This window comes from Lissotriton vulgaris, chromosome 11, assembly GCF_964263255.1.
Source record: "Lissotriton vulgaris chromosome 11, aLisVul1.2, whole genome shotgun sequence".
NCBI classification, from domain to species: domain Eukaryota; kingdom Metazoa; phylum Chordata; class Amphibia; order Caudata; family Salamandridae; genus Lissotriton; species Lissotriton vulgaris.
The window spans coordinates 992,828,138-992,846,248 of NC_141699.1; the positions used below are offsets into that span (position 1 = coordinate 992,828,138).

At 45.2% G+C, this 18,111-nt stretch overlaps 1 protein-coding gene across 2 annotated transcripts in view; it reads right to left on the reverse strand.

The window, feature by feature from the left end:
* LOC147683834 (fetuin-B-like) overlaps positions 1-18,111 on the reverse strand; it is a 184,597-nt gene that overhangs the window by 144,772 nt on the left and 21,714 nt on the right. For both annotated transcript variants that reach the window (XM_086944233.1, XM_086944232.1), the window contains exons 3-4: positions 16,006-16,093; positions 15,542-15,702 (exon numbers count right to left, since the gene is read on the reverse strand). In XM_086944233.1, coding sequence (XP_086800359.1) covers positions 15,542-15,702; positions 16,006-16,093 — 249 coding nt within the window. The remainder of the gene's footprint in view (positions 1-15,541; positions 15,703-16,005; positions 16,094-18,111) is intronic.

An 18,111-nucleotide genomic window follows, 5' to 3' on the forward strand; every position in this document is an offset into this window, starting at 1 on the left:
ATCACAAATCCTCCATTGTGTCTCAAAATGTGTCCTGCCAGCAGGGTAACTCAGAGAGGTAAGTGCAGACAACTTAATGGTAAAATTGATAACACTTTCTTTCTAAAATGCTAAGAAACAGCAAATCTGATGTGTCAAGTGCTTCCTAAATGTTTTTTGTTCTTGGCAGATTAAGTGTGGCAGCTTTGTATCAATTAGTTAACTGGTGATATCATTCGGAAGGACGCAACAACTTACAATTGGTTTCTGAACCCTCTAAAAATCACAGGAGCAAAATCCTATAACTATCTAGGCATATGGTTCTCGGCAAATTGCGCGCCTAACATACACCTGCGCCATTTAAAGGATAAGGCTGCATTAATGACCACCAGAATCTGCCAACTGCACACAGCCCTTGAAAGCCCCACCTCAGCCCCAATTTGAAAAGTGCTCAGGGCTGCATTACCATCTGCAATCACCTACGGCAGCAAGGCCTTTCCGGGCCAACTTATTAAAACCATGGAAAAATGACATCTAAAAGTCTACAAAAGAGTGTTTAAGTTGCCTTATTACACATGGGTATATCTGGTGAGACTCAAATCTGGCCTGGGGGTATTGAATGGTCTAGTATGGGGTCCTTCCTAAAATACTATTATAGATTCAATGGTGCACAGACAAAATATCGACTCCAAAATATCGAATGGACAAAATATCGAGTTAAAAATATCGACAATAATAAAATATCAATAACAAAAATATCGTTGGTCAAAATATCGATTAAAATAATGATAAAAAAATATCGAGTACAAAAATATCGACAAAATTTATATAAATAGTCAAAGTAAAATATTTCGATAATATGTAGAAAAAAGGTTAAAAAAATATATATATTTTATTAATAGTAATATAAATTGTAGTTAATGTTTAGGAGTGGGATGTTGGGTTAATAGGGGATAAGGGTGGGGAGTAATTTAATAATAATTAATTAATTAATATATGCTTGTAAATATTTTTAATTAATAATTAATTGGTAATTCATTAATATTAATTAGTTAATTAATTAATATAATTTTGTACATATTTTTAATTAGTAATTAATTGGTAATTAAATAATATTAATTAGTTAATTACATTAATTAGAGTAATTTATGCGGTCTTTCCAGTGTGTCAAGGATTGCCAGAGACTGTTGTTCCTGCCTGGCTGCCTTCTTCCTCGCCCTTCACCTTTCGCGACACCCGCTGCGCGGGTGCCGCTCAGCTGTTCCCCGGGCCGGTCTCCCGCTGGTGTGAGCGGCTCTGCGGTCGGCAGAGAGCACACGCGCTCCCAGTAGAGGACAGGCCGGGTGAGCAATCTTAAAGTGCCAGCAACGCGTTGAGCCTGCCGGGGGACTGCGAGGTCCAGCAGCCTCTGCTCTACACAGCTGGTGCCTCTTCCCCCGGCGGCCACGCCCCCAGCCTCCAGCATATCAATCGCTGTTTCCATCGGCTGTGGTGGGTGCTTACCAGCGGTCTTTCCAGTGTGTCAAGGATTGCCAGAGACTGTTGTTCCTGCCTGGCTGCCTTCTTCCTCGCCCTTCACCTTTCGCGACACCCGCTGCGCGGGTGCCGCTCAGCTGTTCCCCGGGCCGGTCTCCCGCTGGTGTGAGCGGCTCTGCGGTCGGCAGAGAGCACACGCGCTCCCAGTAGAGGACAGGCCGGGTGAGCAATCTTAAAGTGCCAGCAACGCGTTGAGCCTGCTGGGGGACTGCGAGGTCCAGCAGCCTCTGCTCTACACAGCTGGTGCCTCTTCCCCCGGCGGCCACGCACCCAGCCTCCAGCATATCAATCGCTGTTTCCATCGGCTGTGGTGGGTGCTTACCAGCGGTCTTTCCAGTGTGTCAAGGATTGCCAGAGACTGTTGTTCCTGCCTGGCTGCCTTCTTCCTCGCCCTTCACCTTTCGCGACACCCGCTGCGCGGGTGCCGCTCAGCTGTTCCCCGGGCCGGTCTCCCGCTGGTGTGAGCGGCTCTGCGGTCGGCAGAGAGCACACGCGCTCCCAGTAGAGGACAGGCCGGGTGAGCAATCTTAAAGTGCCAGCAACGCGTTGAGCCTGCCGGGGGACTGCGAGGTCCAGCAGCCTCTGCTCTACACAGCTGGTGCCTCTTCCCCCGGCGGCCACGCCCCCAACCTCCAGCATATCAATCGCTGTTTCCATCGGCTGTGGTGGGTGCTTACCAGCGGTCTTTCCAGTGTGTCAAGGATTGCCAGAGACTGTTGTTCCTGCCTGGCTGCCTTCTTCCTCGCCCTTCACCTTTCGCGACACCCGCTGCGCGGGTGCCGCTCAGCTGTTCCCCGGGCCGGTCTCCCGCTGGTGTGAGCGGCTCTGCGGTCGGCAGAGAGCACACGCGCTCCCAGTAGAGGACAGGCCGGGTGAGCAATCTTAAAGTGCCAGCAACGCGTTGAGCCTGCCGGGGGACTGCGAGGTCCAGCAGCCTCTGCTCTACACAGCTGGTGCCTCTTCCCCCGGCGGCCACGCCCCCAGCCTCCAGCATATCAATCGCTGTTTCCATCGGCTGTGGTGGGTGCTTACCAGCGGTCTTTCCAGTGTGTCAAGGATTGCCAGAGACTGTTGTTCCTGCCTGGCTGCCTTCTTCCTCGCCCTTCACCTTTCGCGACACCTGCTGCGCGGGTGCCGCTCAGCTGTTCCCCGGGCCGGTCTCCCGCTGGTGTGAGCGGCTCTGCGGTCGGCAGAGAGCACACGCGCTCCCAGTAGAGGACAGGCCGGGTGAGCAATCTTAAAGTGCCAGCAACGCGTTGAGCCTGCCGGGGGACTGCGAGGTCCAGCAGCCTCTGCTCTACACAGCTGGTGCCTCTTCCCCCGGCGGCCACGCCCCCAGCCTCCAGCATATCAATCGCTGTTTCCATCGGCTGTGGTGGGTGCTTACCAGCGGTCTTTCCAGTGTGTCAAGGATTGCCAGAGACTGTTGTTCCTGCCTGGCTGCCTTCTTCCTCGCCCTTCACCTTTCGCGACACCCGCTGCGCGGGTGCCGCTCAGCTGTTCCCCGGGCCGGTCTCCCGCTGGTGTGAGCGGCTCTGCGGTCGGCAGAGAGCACACGCGCTCCCAGTAGAGGACAGGCCGGGTGAGCAATCTTAAAGTGCCAGCAACGCGTTGAGCCTGCCGGGGGACTGCGAGGTCCAGCAGCCTCTGCTCTACACAGCTGGTGCCTCTTCCCCCGGCGGCCACGCCCCCAACCTCCTCGTATATTCTGACTCGTGCACTCCCGCATCGCGGGACGCACGCGGGACGCAGGCCGGGGCGAAGACCGGGCAAAGAGCGGGCCGTTTGAGGCCGTTCGAGTACGAGAGAGTCCGGTCCGGGCCCTGTCTCTTGTCTGCCATACCGAGGTGTCTGAAACATTACCAACATGACCACAAGGGAAACCAGGAGTAAAACATCTTCCCTGGCGGCGGCGGGAGTTGTCAAAGGCCCTATCGACACCTACTTTGCCAAAGCGGGTTCTCTCCTGATTGAAGAAATTGAGGTCCTCGAGCGAAGAATCTCCCAAGAAATAGACTGGGTAAGGAGATCTTCAATGGGCCCGATGGCTCAAGCTAGAACACCTGAAGATAGATCGGGTTTACCTACTAGTAACAGCATTGACCAGGTAACCCGCTCACTATCTAATTCCACAACTAATAACCCAGAGTTTACCATCGAGGCTCCGAGCGATCTTGAGGATATGAGCCTCATGGCTCTACCTAATTCCCAAATCATCCAACCGCTCCCAACAGAGAACACAGACGCAGCTAAAGTCACAGAACCTAATAAAGATAGAAATAGGGGGACTAGAGAGGGGGCCATACCAAAAAAAAGGAAGCAGGGTACACCAAATATAGACGATGATAAGATCAAAGCACCGACACCAAAAAAACCTAGAGGTAAAGGGGGGAAGGGGGCCACTTCTGCACCAATGCTAGAAAGATCAGTAATGCCAACTTCACCCAGCACTGTCAACCAAACTACACTACCACAGTCCACTAATAATGTGCAACTAGATACTACCTCTGATGACATTACACTAGAGGATATAGGCACTCTCCTCAGGTCCTTGCTAAGTCCCCTCGAGGCTAGACTGATCAAAATCGAAGCGAGATTAGTCACCATCGAAAAGGCCACAGTGCAATTGGCCGACTCTAGGAAAACTGATAACATTGGGACAAAGATAGCGAAAGAGGGGTTGTGTCCTAAACCCCCTAGGGGCAATGGACCCCCCACAGCAATAAACAATAAGCCCCCCCTTACAAACCCCAAACCAACTCAATCCATATCTAACAATACTACGCAACCACCTGAGGCCAACAAGGCCCCTACCTTAACATCACAAACTGCGACTGCCACTCCAAAAACAAACTTGGCAGTAAAAGATAAGGCCTTGCCACCGACTAACACCAAAGGTAATCCACCACAGACTAGAGAGAAACTTAACCCCAAACGTAGATCTAAGCCTATAAATCTCCCTCCTGAGGTAGCACCCTATACCCTAGTTTTGGCAGGGGTACCGGAATTAAACCACTCCACTTTCGAATCTATGACTTCACTGAAGAACAAAGTCATTAATTGGCTCTCGGAAAACAGACCACTTCCGAGAGGAACAACAAGTGACATTTCTATGGCTAGGAGGGTACCGTGGGTGGGCTATACAGAGAAATCAATCGGGGGAGACTGTATTCTGGTCACTTTTAGAGACCCGAACACTGCCGCGTACATTTGTACTTGGGCTCCCGATGAGGACTCTGGTACCGTCGTTCAACCACTCCCTCTTTCATTTTTCTACCCCTCCAATCTCTACAATACAGAGGACTACAGATGGGGGTATCACCAAGAGCTGTTGGAGGGTAGGGAAAACTGTTACAGGGAGAGATTGGACCATCAGCAACACAGGGGAAGACCATTAGAACAGTTTTCTTCATACGGGAACGAGGCTGGCTGGGAAACTGTCTCGAGAAGGAGGGGGGGGGGAGGTGCCCACATGAGAGGAATCCCTGGGCCTTACAGAATACACTACCCTGCCTATCTCGCTACGCACAACAGATATAGCAGCCTAGAAACAGTGGACTGACAGGAGGTTGAGGAGCGGAATGCTCTAATGGCAGTTCCCACGAATGAGAGTAGGACATCTCCCGATTCACCCAGCATAGTTGAACTCAGTCAAGTTTGTGGTACGACGAATTTAATTACACCCACTGTCAATAAGCCTACGGGCATGAATTATCCCCCTACAATCCAACAGGCGCCCATAGAGCTTACCTCCAATAACTCCGCCATTCCTGGTCAAGCAACTACTGCTCTAGCACAAATAATAGTGACCTCTTGGAACGTGGCAGGCCTTGCTAGTAAAATTGACTGCACAGAGTGGGGCTCTTATATTAGCTCTAAAAACATACTTCTCTTTCAAGAGACCTGGGCGCGTGAGGAAATATCCTTCCCGGGCTTTGCCTCCTTCTTTAAAGCTGCCAAATGGGGGGGAAGGGGCAGGCCATCAGGGGGCTCACGACATGGGTAGCTACGGACCTAGGATGTCAGGCCTCTTATCTAGAAACCGCCTCGGACGACCTATTGGCTGTTCTACTTGAGTGGCCTGACTCCACGAAGCTGCTAGTTATCAATATTTACTCAAGGCCAGTACCAATGCACAAAGAATCAGGTACTATAGATGAGTTAGCAGGGCTTTTAGAAGACATCCCATGTGAACTCGCTTGCCTGGTAGGAGGGGATTTTAACTGTCATTACGAACCCCTGCCTGGACTGCGTGATGGTCCCTCCCATGAGGAAGACTCATGCTGGCTCATCCCAGAGACGGTGGCACCACCTCCGAGGGCTTGGACTCCCCTGGCCCTGCAGATAACTGCCTTTACCCTCAATCTAGGTCTAAGGGCCTGTAATGGCCGTTGTAAATCAGACATACCCAGCCTTTATACCTATAACAAAACTGGCAGTGAATCTAGACTGGACTACATAATGATTAAACTATTTATGTGGCCAGCAATAGTCGACTTCCAAGTCACTGAAAGAATGGACAGTGACCATAACGCACTGGAATTGACTCTTTCCCTGCCCGGGGGTGAGGCTACACCCCACGGATCAGGCAAAGACAAGGAGGGCCTCCTACTAGAAAACAATCGGAGGAAAGTCAAGTGGGAGAAACTGGCTAACAGTCTAGACAGGATACCCCGGCTATATGAACGGATCATCCCCTTCTTGGAGATTGCCTTCCAGGTAGGGAATGAGGTCCAAGACAATGCTAGCAGAGATAAGCTTGCACAAATACATGCCAATATGATTAATTCCTTAGAAGAGGACTTATTTTCTTCCTCAGGGAAAAGGAAAGGTCCCACGCCCAAGATGTCCTGGTACAACGCCACCTGTAGGGAAGCTAAAACCCTCTTGCTACACGCCATAAAAGAACGCCTTAACAGAGAAGAAATCCGTGCCAGGAGAAAAGCGTATAAAACTCTCCTGGAGAACGCCCGGGCTGAATGGGACCATGACTATTGGGAAAATCTCACCAAAGCACTAACAACTAGAGATTCCCGCAAATTTTGGCGTATAGTCGCGAATGGCACGGAGGACCTATCCTCCGCAATAGAGCCCAATATATCCCCTCTGGTGTGGCAAAGTCATTTTGAAGCCTTGTATGCGGAGGGAGGGGGGGATCAAAACACTGACATAATAACATACACATCCAGCGCCATTGGAGCTCCCTTTAATGAAAAAGAAGTGAGGGATGCCATAAAAGGTTTAGCTGCAGGGAAGGCCCCGGGACTAGACGGGGTGCCAGGGGACTTGTTCAAACAAGAACCTGGGATATGGGCACCTTACCTCATACTGATATTCAATGCCATCTTGGGGGGAATGGAGGTGCCCGATACTTGGAGGGGAGCTGAGGTGGTTCCAATTTATAAAAAGGGATCCCCTCTGCTTCCCTCGAACTATCGACCTATTAGTCTCATCGACATATCCCAGAAACTCTTTGGTAGACTGATCTTGAATCGTTTACAGGCCTGGATAGAAGAGATGGACATCCTGTCCCCCTACCAGGCAGGTTTCAGGCAGGGTGTCTCGACCATAGACCAAATCTTCAGGTTAAATCTACTCTACTGGAGAACAGCTGTAATCGAGGGCGGCAGTCTATATACCATCTTTGTAGACTTACGTGCCGCCTTCGATTTGGTACCCAGAGCGAGGCTGTGGAAGGTCATGGAAGAGCTAAACGTCCCCGGGGACATTTTGGCAATCCTGATGAGACTCCACTGCAACAACTATGCCCGCGTAAGTTGTGGCAAAGGTGGCAAGCTAACCGAAAGGTTCCCCGTTCGCAGAGGGGTGAGACAGGGCTGCGTGCTCGCACCGACCCTGTTTTGCCTCTTTGTGAACGGGGTTGTTGCCCACCTAAACAGGATTGCCAACACCGATGCCCCAAAGTTGACAGGCAGCAGGGTGCCTGCAATTATGTTTGCAGATGACACCCTGCTGCTGTCTAAATCCCCTATGGGAATCCAACGCATCTTAGATGGCTTTCTGGAGTTTTGCTCCGAACGTGGATTGGAGATCAACCCACAAAAAACTAAATTTATGATCTTAAATCCAAACCCCCATAACCGAGCCCCTCCCAGGCTAGGCAATGTCCAATTAGAACGTGTGCATAATATTGAATACTTGGGGATTACTCTAAATGAACATCTAACTTGGACGACTCACCAAACCAAAGTGACCATCAAACTGGCTCAGTTGGCGGGTGGCACGATGCGTCTGGCGAATAAATCTTCTTATCGCCCACTATCCCCAATTATTCATATTTACAAAACCCAGGCCCGGGCGGGTGTCACTTATGGGGGTGAATTGTGGGGGCATTCCAAACTCCCAAAATTACAGCTAATTGAAAATAAATTCCTGAGACAGGTTGTCGCTCTACCTCAGAGCACCCCTCTACTCCCCCTCAGACTAGACCTGGGAATTCGATCTATAACAGAAGAGCTGGGACTCAAACCGCTAACTTTTTGGAGGCGCCTGTGGTGTAGCCCAGACCTTACAAGCTACAGAGAGGAATTACAGGAATTTCTAGAGCTAAGGAACGCCAAACGAATTCCGTGGATGATTTATGTCAGGGCAACGCTTGAGGAGATGGGTTTCCCGGAACTATGGAGGGATCCCCTAAACTTTTGTGTAAAGACTCCAAAGAAAGTACTCGTGAGAGCATACTATGAATTGATGTTGACAAAAGCCATTGATGCCACGAGAGAAGGATCCTTGACACATTCGTTCCTCAAAGCGAAAGACTCTTACCATCTTGAAAGTGCTCTTGACTCAATCTCCCCTACACTAACGAGAAAATTATTTCTACAGTGGAGGTATGGATGCCTCCCTCTAGCTTCATTCACAGCGTCATGGCAATCACGATCCACCACAGAACTCTGCCCAGTGTGTGCTCATCAGAAAGAAGACGATGTTCATGCCGTCTTCTTCTGCAAGGGCTACGAGAGGAGTAGGAGATACTGGCTAGTCCCGCTACTTAAAAACTTGGGCTTCAGATCTTTTCAACCTGCCTATAGAATTTTAAAGTCAGACCTCTCTCCCATTGTGGTTTTCGCCCTTTCAAAATTTTTGACCTCCATGTGGTTCATCCGGAATCGAGCGTTGAAAAGACTTACATAACAGTACCCCGGAAATTTTTACTGCTTTTATCGTACCCCATGCTTCCCTTTTCTTAAAATGTTCTTAATCATTGGATCACACTATGTTTAATCATTTTTTACTGTGTACAAATACTATGCATCTTTTATGATCTGTGATCGAAATAAAGATTTTTGAAAGAATATAATTTTTAGTTATTGTTAATTAATTAATTGGGAAAAAATAATATTAATTATTAAATTAAATTAATTACAGCTAATGTGCTAATATATTTACTTTATTGTTATTGTTAATTAATAATTAATTGGTATTTAAATAATATTAATTCATTTTGGGTAAAGGAGTATTTTTAGGGTTCAGGGTCAGTTTTCAGTTTTTGGGTAAAGGGGTATTTTTAGGGTTCAGGGTCAGTTTTCAGTTTTTGGGTAAAGGGGTATTTTTAGGGTTCAGGGTCAGTTTTCAGTTTTGGGGTATAGGGGTATTTTTAGGGTTCAGGGTCAGTTTTCAGTTTTTGGGTAAAGGGGTATTTTTAGGGTTCAGGGTCAGTTTTCAGTTTTTGGGTAAAGGGGTATTTTTAGGGTTCAGGGTCAGTTTTGGGTTTTTGGGTAAAGGGGTATTTTTAGGGTTCAGGGTCAGTTTTCCCTACTGTTGCACCCACTGGAGTGGGAATAGTAATTTTAACCCCTACGCTATCCAACGCTTTCCCTACGCTTGCACTCTTTGGAGTGGGAATAGTATTTTTTACACTTCTGGTATCGTACGGTAATATAATAGTATTATATTTAAGTATAGTATGTTACTATATATATATGTTTTAGCAAATAAGATTGTAAAAAATTATTTTTATTATTTTTATTTATTATTTAATTATTATAAGTTAATGTAAGTATTTTTAAGTATATTTTAGTAATTAAATTTTAATATCAATTTAATTTAACACTGTTTTTAATAAAGTCGATATTTTTTACAACTATATTATTGTAAACAATATTTTGTACTCGATATTTTTGTACTTACCTGTTTGTAGATACAAACTCGATATTTTGACTGTCGATATTTTGTCCACGATATTTTTGCAAGTCGATATTTTGTCCCCTCGATATTATTTCAGTGATCCAGATTCAATCACAGCCACGCCCTGCACCTTGAAATTTATTTTGCAAAATATATTTAAATTGAAAAATAGTCCTTGGTTCACCTATTTATCGGCAGCAGCCTCTCTTCAAATAGATCTGACTGTTCTAAATACCTTCTCACTTACGCATACTGCAGTAAAAAGCATGCTGAAAACAGGGCCGGACTGAGAACAGAAACCGGCCCTGGCAAACTGCTCAGCTGGCCCCCCCTGGGGTCAGGGGGAGTGCAGGTGAGCAGTTTGCGTCGGCCGGTTTTGGCCGATTTTGTTACTGAGGGCCAACATTGCCGGCCCCCGGTAACAAAAACGCCCCCCCAGGGGGCCAAAACCGGCCCCCACCCTAGCAGCCTACCACTCTGGCTGAAAAAACAGATACATTTCCTCTCGAAGATCGCGGACATAGAAAATATCAAGTTCACAACGCCGCTAAGGACCCTGGCAGCCTCACATAACAATGACTGCCATGTTGGCCTCCAGGCACAATCTTATCTTAATTGTTCAATTGGGAAAGCCTGTCTAACCCAAATTCTGGCCGTAACAATTTTGGCATTACAAATTAAAGACTTTGGGCCCGATGTAGGTGGCCAATACCGGTCGGAAACGGCCGAATTCGGCCGTTTTCGACCAGTATTTGGCCTTTTGAGATGTGGGGGACCTTTTTTTGTCCGATTCGGTATTTTACCAATTCGGTAAAATTACCGAATCGGAAAAATACAGAATCGGTAAGTTTACCGATTTTTAAAATTCGGGATGTAGGTGGGACTACTTTCAGTCCCACAGACCCTTCAGATTCGGTATTTTAACACCCAATCCAATTGGGTGTTAAAATACCGAATCCAGGTGTGCATGCACATGTGTGCATGCACACCTATGCCATGCGACAGACAGACATGCCCTTAGGGCATGTCTGTGTGCCACATGGCACACAAGCCAGTATTGGGGGTGCTAGAGGGTGTCAAAGTGACATCCCCTGCACCCTTGCAGAAATCGGTAATTACCGAATCGGTAAATACCAATTCGGTAATGCCCATTGATTCCTATGGGCTTCAATGCCCATAGGAATCAATGGGCATTACCGATTCGGTATTTACCGAATCGGTTAATACCGATTCCTTCCGATTCGGTAATTTTTAAAATAAAATTACCTACATCTGCCCTTCTCTTTTTTACCACTTCTTAAATACCGATTCGGTATGAATCGGTATTTATGAAGTGGTAAAAAAGATTTACCTACATCGGGCCCTTTAACTCAAACTGGCCACTGCTCCCTACTATCTTTAAGTGCAGACTATGCGGCTATACATTTTTAACTGTAACACACCTACTTTGCTGCTTTCAGTCGTTGCTACACTTTCGGTGAACACTATTAAAGCCACTTCTTTTAATCCATGGCATAAGAATATGTAACAATGCAATGAATTGGATTTTTAGCACCATGGTTTCGCCTGAACTAGCAGGAATTGGCAAATTCTTTAAAGCAGTGGAGAACCTCCTAAAAAAACACAACGAAGTCTTGAGATGACTGCCATTTGATAACTTTTACTTTCCATACCACGGACATTAGGCACTTTATACTCTGACTTTTTTGTAATTAAGTTTTAATAATTGCTACGTGTCCAACCCAATCGTGGTGGATTTTATTTTGGGATTTTACAACCGTGTATGTGTTAGATAGCCCTATCATGATTGACTTTTTTTTTATATATATTCTTAACTTTGGTTTATCCATTATAGATTTTAAACAGTTACATTGTTAAAAAGCTAAACAAAGTTGATCGCAGACTGTGAGTTTTACACTTAGGTAATAAGGGCCCCATTAGGATGGCGGGCGCATCTTCCCTGCCGGGCCGGCGGTAGCCACCGCCGGCCTGGCGGGGGTGATCCGCCCGCCATCCATGCCGAAATGCCCCACCGCCATATTATAACGGCTGGTGGGTCCGCGGCGGACGGAAAGACCGTCTGCCGCTTTTCCGCCCGGTCGACATGTCGAGGGGGCAGAAAAGGGCTCTATATGGTGGCGGTGTCTGAAAGACACCGCCAGCCATATTAGTATGTGCATTTTTCAATGCCTTTCCGTGGCGGCTTAGCTGCCACGGCAAGGCATGTGGAGTCTGCTTTGGGGGCTTGTTGCGGGCCCCCAGGGACTCCAGGGGGAGGGGGGTGCACATAGGGGGTACCATAACTGCCTTTCAAAGAACAACGCGGCAGGCACCGCGCGGTGCCTGTCACGATGTGCTTTGAAATGCACAACATGTATTTTTATCATTGCGGCTGGCGGTGCTTTCAGCACCGCCCGTCGCAATGTTAAGAATACAGGATGCACCCGCCACTGTGGCGGGCGCATCCTAATAGCCCCCACGGGACCCCCGCTCTCATGGCGGGCGGTCCCTTCCACTGCGATCCTAATGATGGCCTAAGTGTTAGTCACATTAGAGGGCATCGCAAGGACTTTTAAATGTTTTATATTGTTATGGTTTTAATTAACTACACAATAAAATCTTGTACTCACTCTCTCAATTAGTTACTTAACAAATTACGCCACTGTAACGTTCAGTCTCAATATGAGCTTCATAGCCTAGACAGCAAATTCTGTACTCACCTTTTAAAAATGGACAAGATCTGAGGCCCTAATTAAAGTGCCCTGGGATATGAGAGAGATTTTTCCCCTTTCGCTGAGTTACTGACACCAGGGGTACCGGTAATTCAGAGAGTGGGGAAAATCCAACCTTTAACAAGTTTGACCCCGAGGATCCACTAAGAATTTAGGAAATATTGGGTAAATCGCTAATGCTAGGTTAGCTACCCCACTATTTCCTCATTTTGTGCGTGATCTTCACCCTGAGATTTAAACTAATTTCATCAGCTGAAATGTCCTCTGGACAAAAGTTAATGTTTTCCGCAATATCCCTACATTTTAGGTGAGGCTGGCAACTGCTGTCGCCAGCTCATAGGAATAAAGAGGTCACCCAAAGAGGGCCCTAATGGTTCTGATATTGTTGACCCCTGAAAGGACAACTTATACAACTGCTTAGAAAATGTCTTTGATATTTAATCCAAGCATCTCTTGTCACATAAATTAAACTGTGAGGTTTAAATCCTTTCTTCTCAATGGCTACTCACCTATTGAAAAAACTAAACAATTCCATTCCACTTCAACAATCTACTTCTAGTACACCAAAATGAATTGCTATTTATCTGTTAATCTTGACTTATGACTCTTTGCAATCCTAACATTGGTGTACTTGTTTCATCTTTAAACACAATTTGATGGCAGGTTAAACTCATAGAAGAAACATTATTTTTCATAACAAACTTGATATTAACAATGTGGACACTGCACCTAAATTACAGAGGTCAAGGTTTGTTGGGCTCGTGCAAACCAATTATTACATTTGAATTTGGCATCTGTTATCCCCTTGTACCTTACCCACACCTTAATGGATTCTGCACCTTCTTTTATGGACCACCTCATAAAACTGTTTTATTCACTTGATTGTCCTACGTGATTTTAATATTTGGATTGATAAGCCATAACAGGTAATAGGCTTTAGTTTAGTGCCGAATGTCTACTCCACATCTCACAATGGGGAATCACAATCTCAATATTTTCACATAAAACTAATTAGAAGTGTTGAATTCACAATATCAGCTACATTTCATTGTCAAGGTAAGTAGAAGTAGAGATGGAATAGTAATTCTATACTTACTTACATGTACCTGAGAATATATTGGGCTGATATTGTGAAGTAGATATTTGTTTAGGTCGATATTTTTGTAGTCGATGTAGCGACATACAACCCAATCCATTGTGCAGGACATACTCATAACCTTGTTATTAGCAAAGGCCCTTCCGCTTCCTGTGGTCCACGACATCTTTTTACTATGTCAGATCCTATGGATGTTCCTTATAAAATTCTTTGCCTTGACCAGATGCTTAGGGCATTCAGGACTGCATGTGCTACTGTAGCCATTCCATCAAGAATTCACCGGTAGGGAAACGTGGACCACTCTTGTCAACCCTCTCTCACTGAATTGGGTAAATATATAATGAATGTGCCATTTCACTTTCTGTTTTCTCGATGACAAAGAATAACAAACCTGCTTCCATAGTACCCATTGAAGTAAACACATAACATGCCTTGTCCAAGTAGATTACTAAAGAAGAGGCAAAGAAGGAGAACAATTGCAGCCACCTTTATGAAAACTCATACATTCAGACCTACCACCATCTTCTTTACTGAGCCACGAAATGGCTAAAAACTACTTTTCTTATAGAATCCTTTAATCAAAAAAAGACCAACAAGGACTTTTTGAGGTCATAGATGAAATCTCTTCCTACTTACGGACGCTTTGGATTTCGCAAGATGCTTATGTTTCTTTTAAAATAGAGACATTTTGTGCCAATATACAAAAAGTGTACGTAATGTTCTCTATGTTTTTTCATTTTGTATTGTTATGTGATACATAATTGTATTGTATTGCAATTGCATTTATATAGCACTTACTACCCCTGACGAGGCGTCAAAGTGCTTGTTTGGCGAGTAGTACAATACTCAGGATCCCATAAAGGATTAGTGGTGAATTTGTATATTAGTAGATAATAATAAATAAATGCTGCAGAACAGAACATTTTCGACCCTCAGCCTAGCATTCCAATTCATTGCAAAAACACAAGATGCCGCCCATCTGTATTAGTGGGCGGATTACCTATCGATTGTACCAGGTATACTATATAATCTAATGCACTGAGACTGGTACAGCTTTAGATAACACATGTACGTCTGACCGTCCCCCTCCCCATGAGTAGTTTAGTTCTTCACATTTCATGGTCCTGACGAATTGCCTTGATCCTCTGTGTCAATTGTTTGGCAAGAAGCATGTTAGCCAACACTTATATTTAGAGCCAATGTGGACCATTATATCCATTCTGGCCTACATTTGTTTTTTGCATGACCCAGGGTTCCATACATTAAACATTTGCCTTATTAACACTTTGAGTCATTTTTAGCCCACCAACTTACTCACTCACTAACACCCTCACATAATACCCCACACTCACTACAGCAGCTCAAAAGTACTCCGGCAAAGAGCCCCCCTGTGGGTCCCGTTGGACATTGCAGCGCCGGCCCAACGAGGAGCTGCCCTATGTTGAAGCATGAGACCCCTTGGGGTGTGTGAGGGCTTTTGCTCCTGAAGGATCAGATCCCCTGACTTGATCCCTCAGGTTCCGCCGACCTTCCCCAATATAGGAACTGCACAGCTTAATGTATACGAAACAAAGTAACAGCATAAGCTCTGGCTCAACCTCATTGGCCTCCTGTGGGGTTTAAATCCCTCCACTTGTGCCAAGGACCTTCTGTGGCACTGCACCCAGTACTTCTGGAGGACAAATTCTTCAAATATTCACCTTTGCAGCTTGATGGTTCCTCTCATCTTTTACCTAGCATCCCTTTTTTTAGTATGGAGAGATTTGTGTTGAAGATTTTGTTGTCTAAGCTGCCACAGCTGGAAACAATCTTAATGCATTCTTAACAAACAAGAGCAAGTCTGATAACCATTTAATCGCCTCTCTGGAGTTGTTGTGGTTCCTACGTAGCATGCCTGTCTCCATCTTATAGTACCCTGAGACTTTATGAAAAGACCAGAATAAAAAATAAAAGTAAAAAGTAAAAAGAAATCATGTAACTCAAAACAGAATAACAGTTCTGAAGCATTTACCAGCTTATGATGTGAAATGAGAAAACGTTTTGTAGTTACCTGCATTTTTGAGCCTTCTACCATGTAAACCTTGTAGTAGTGGGTGTTATTACTTTCTTTGTTGTATTTTGCAACCATTGTATCAGCTATTGGTTCAAAGAGAGGCGACTCACTCCCAATGAGGCAGTCTGGGCACATGGAGGAGATTAAACTTTTAGGAACTGTGAAGGTGAAAAAAATTATTATTGTTTTTTTCTGAGCTGCAGTTCATATGCTACATTATGTACTTGTATCGTTGGCTTTACATTACACGCCTCTCATGTATGAATAATGCTACAGTGATATAAATGTAAATGTATTGCAATCACTTGAATTATATTTCAATTCACTTGCTAAATTCTTAAGCATCATATTTATTGGTTATTGATATGTCAGGAATGTTTTTGCCACTTCCTTCTCAAAATGCCGTTTGTGGCCAATCACATACATAAGGACGATTTCTTGAAATGGAAACATCACCGTACCTGGACCGAGGATACAATTATAACTGTACAGTTTGACTCTCCTCCAAGGCAAACTGAGGTAGAAGATAACTTTACACTGTCCAAAAACCTGGAGATAAAGGTAAGACAAGTTGGACATAGAACACAACATTTTGTTGTTGTTTTTGAACAGCTTTATTTTTTAACACTTTTCAGGATGTACTACAATACAAAACAACATATTAAGACAGAATTTTGGGACATCAATCTGCAGAGAGCCACATATATGGCCCAGATTTTCCAAAGCTTTATTTAATTTTTAAATGCTCAGTGTATTCTGTAGGACATGCTGCCAAGTGCATATTTAAAATGTATTATATCGCCTAGCATTGACGTTGCAGGCTTATATTTTTTATGCTGAGAGATTCTTTTATGTATTACCCATTAGCCATCTTTTAGTTCAATACCCAAGAATCAAAAAATGGAAGCTTCATTCAGTTTGTAATGAATTTGATTGCTAAGCAAACCTGGTAGCATTTTTTGCCCTTCAAGTGAACACCTCTTTGAAATATGTGGCTGTCAGACCTGACATCCTTGGCCTTTATCCCTCCTGTTTTCAGAATTTTGTTCTTGTTGGCACTAGGAGGACAATGTGCTAGTGCATCACTGCTAACCAGTCTTAAAATGCTTGTGATCTCTCCCTAAAACATGGTAAGATTTGCTTACATATGATTGGCCTATTTAATTTACTTATAGGTCCCTAGTATATAGTATTACATGCACACAGGGCCTGTAAATTAAATACTATTTTTGGGCCTGTAGCACTCCTTGTGCCACCCACTTAAGTAATGCTGTAAAACATATCTCAGGCCTGCGACTGCAGCCTGTAGTGAAGTTTTAAAACTGCCAATTTGACCTGCCAAAATAAATCTTTTGTCAGGCCTAAACATTCCTTTTTAATAAATATGTCACCACTAAGGTAGGTCCTAAAAATCCCATAAGGCAGGGTGCATTGAATTTAAAAGTGGAGAAGTGTGGCTCAGGGGTTAGAGGCGGCAGACCCGGAAGCTGAGATCGGCCCTGGACCAGGGTTCAATTCCCTGCCCCGACGGGGGTTGGGCTCAATAATTCCACGGACTCAATAATTCTCGCTCCGGTGCCTACTCGACTCATGGGTTCACACTCTGCGACTCTGGGCAATAGCTTGCTTAATCTCCACAACGGCCCCTCGCGGCGGGATGCCTGGCTTTCACCTTGTGGATACCCTGCCGGGGTATCTCACAGTGGAATACCAGGACGGGTTCCCTAAGCAAGCGCATAGATGCCTGCGATGTGGGCGATTTGCGCTATATAAATACATTTACATTTACAAAAGCAGGGAATGTGTTTTTAAATCTTGCATATCATGATAGTGAAAAAACTGTACATTTGTTTTTCACTATTTTAAGGTCTATCTCTCTCATTGGATAACATTGGGTTACCTTACTACGTTCAATAAGTGCTAACTTTTGTTTCCGAGCAGGCAGAAAATCATGTTGGGACTCAAATGAATTGTAATTTGAAACCTTCTCTAATGGTAAAGTCGGATTTTAAAGCACAATTCTGAAAAAGAAACTTTAAGAAATTTGGCATTTTCCTTCCCTAACCATTTGGTGCTTATTGGCACAGTCTTGGGTCACATGACTGAGAATAACTTAGATGTCAGCCTTTGTGTATTCCCCCAGACAATGAGGCAAAGGGGCCCTAAGGTGGCCCATCCTGCCAGATACGTTGGGGCTGAGTTGCTCCCTGCCTCACTTACATTTCAAATGGCTGCCTCCAGCACACACACAACGGAACCTGACTCTAGTCTTTTATCACCCAAGAGTTCTTGGAGCCTTGGATGGGGAAGGGAAGAACTTTCGAGAAACAGATGTTGGGGTAGCAAGGATGTCCCCCAACTTCCAAGCCTGGCACCAGTAATAACTATTGGACACTCAGAACAACTCTTTAGTACATGCCTGGACCTGAGGACACTTCAAAAGCAGGACTGCCTTGTTCCCAGTAGACTGACTGCTGTTTGAGGCCTGCCTCGTTACCCAGAGGCCTGCCTGCTACTACCAGACAATTGCCCTCCAGTTTGAGGCCTTGCTTGTACCCCAGAGGACT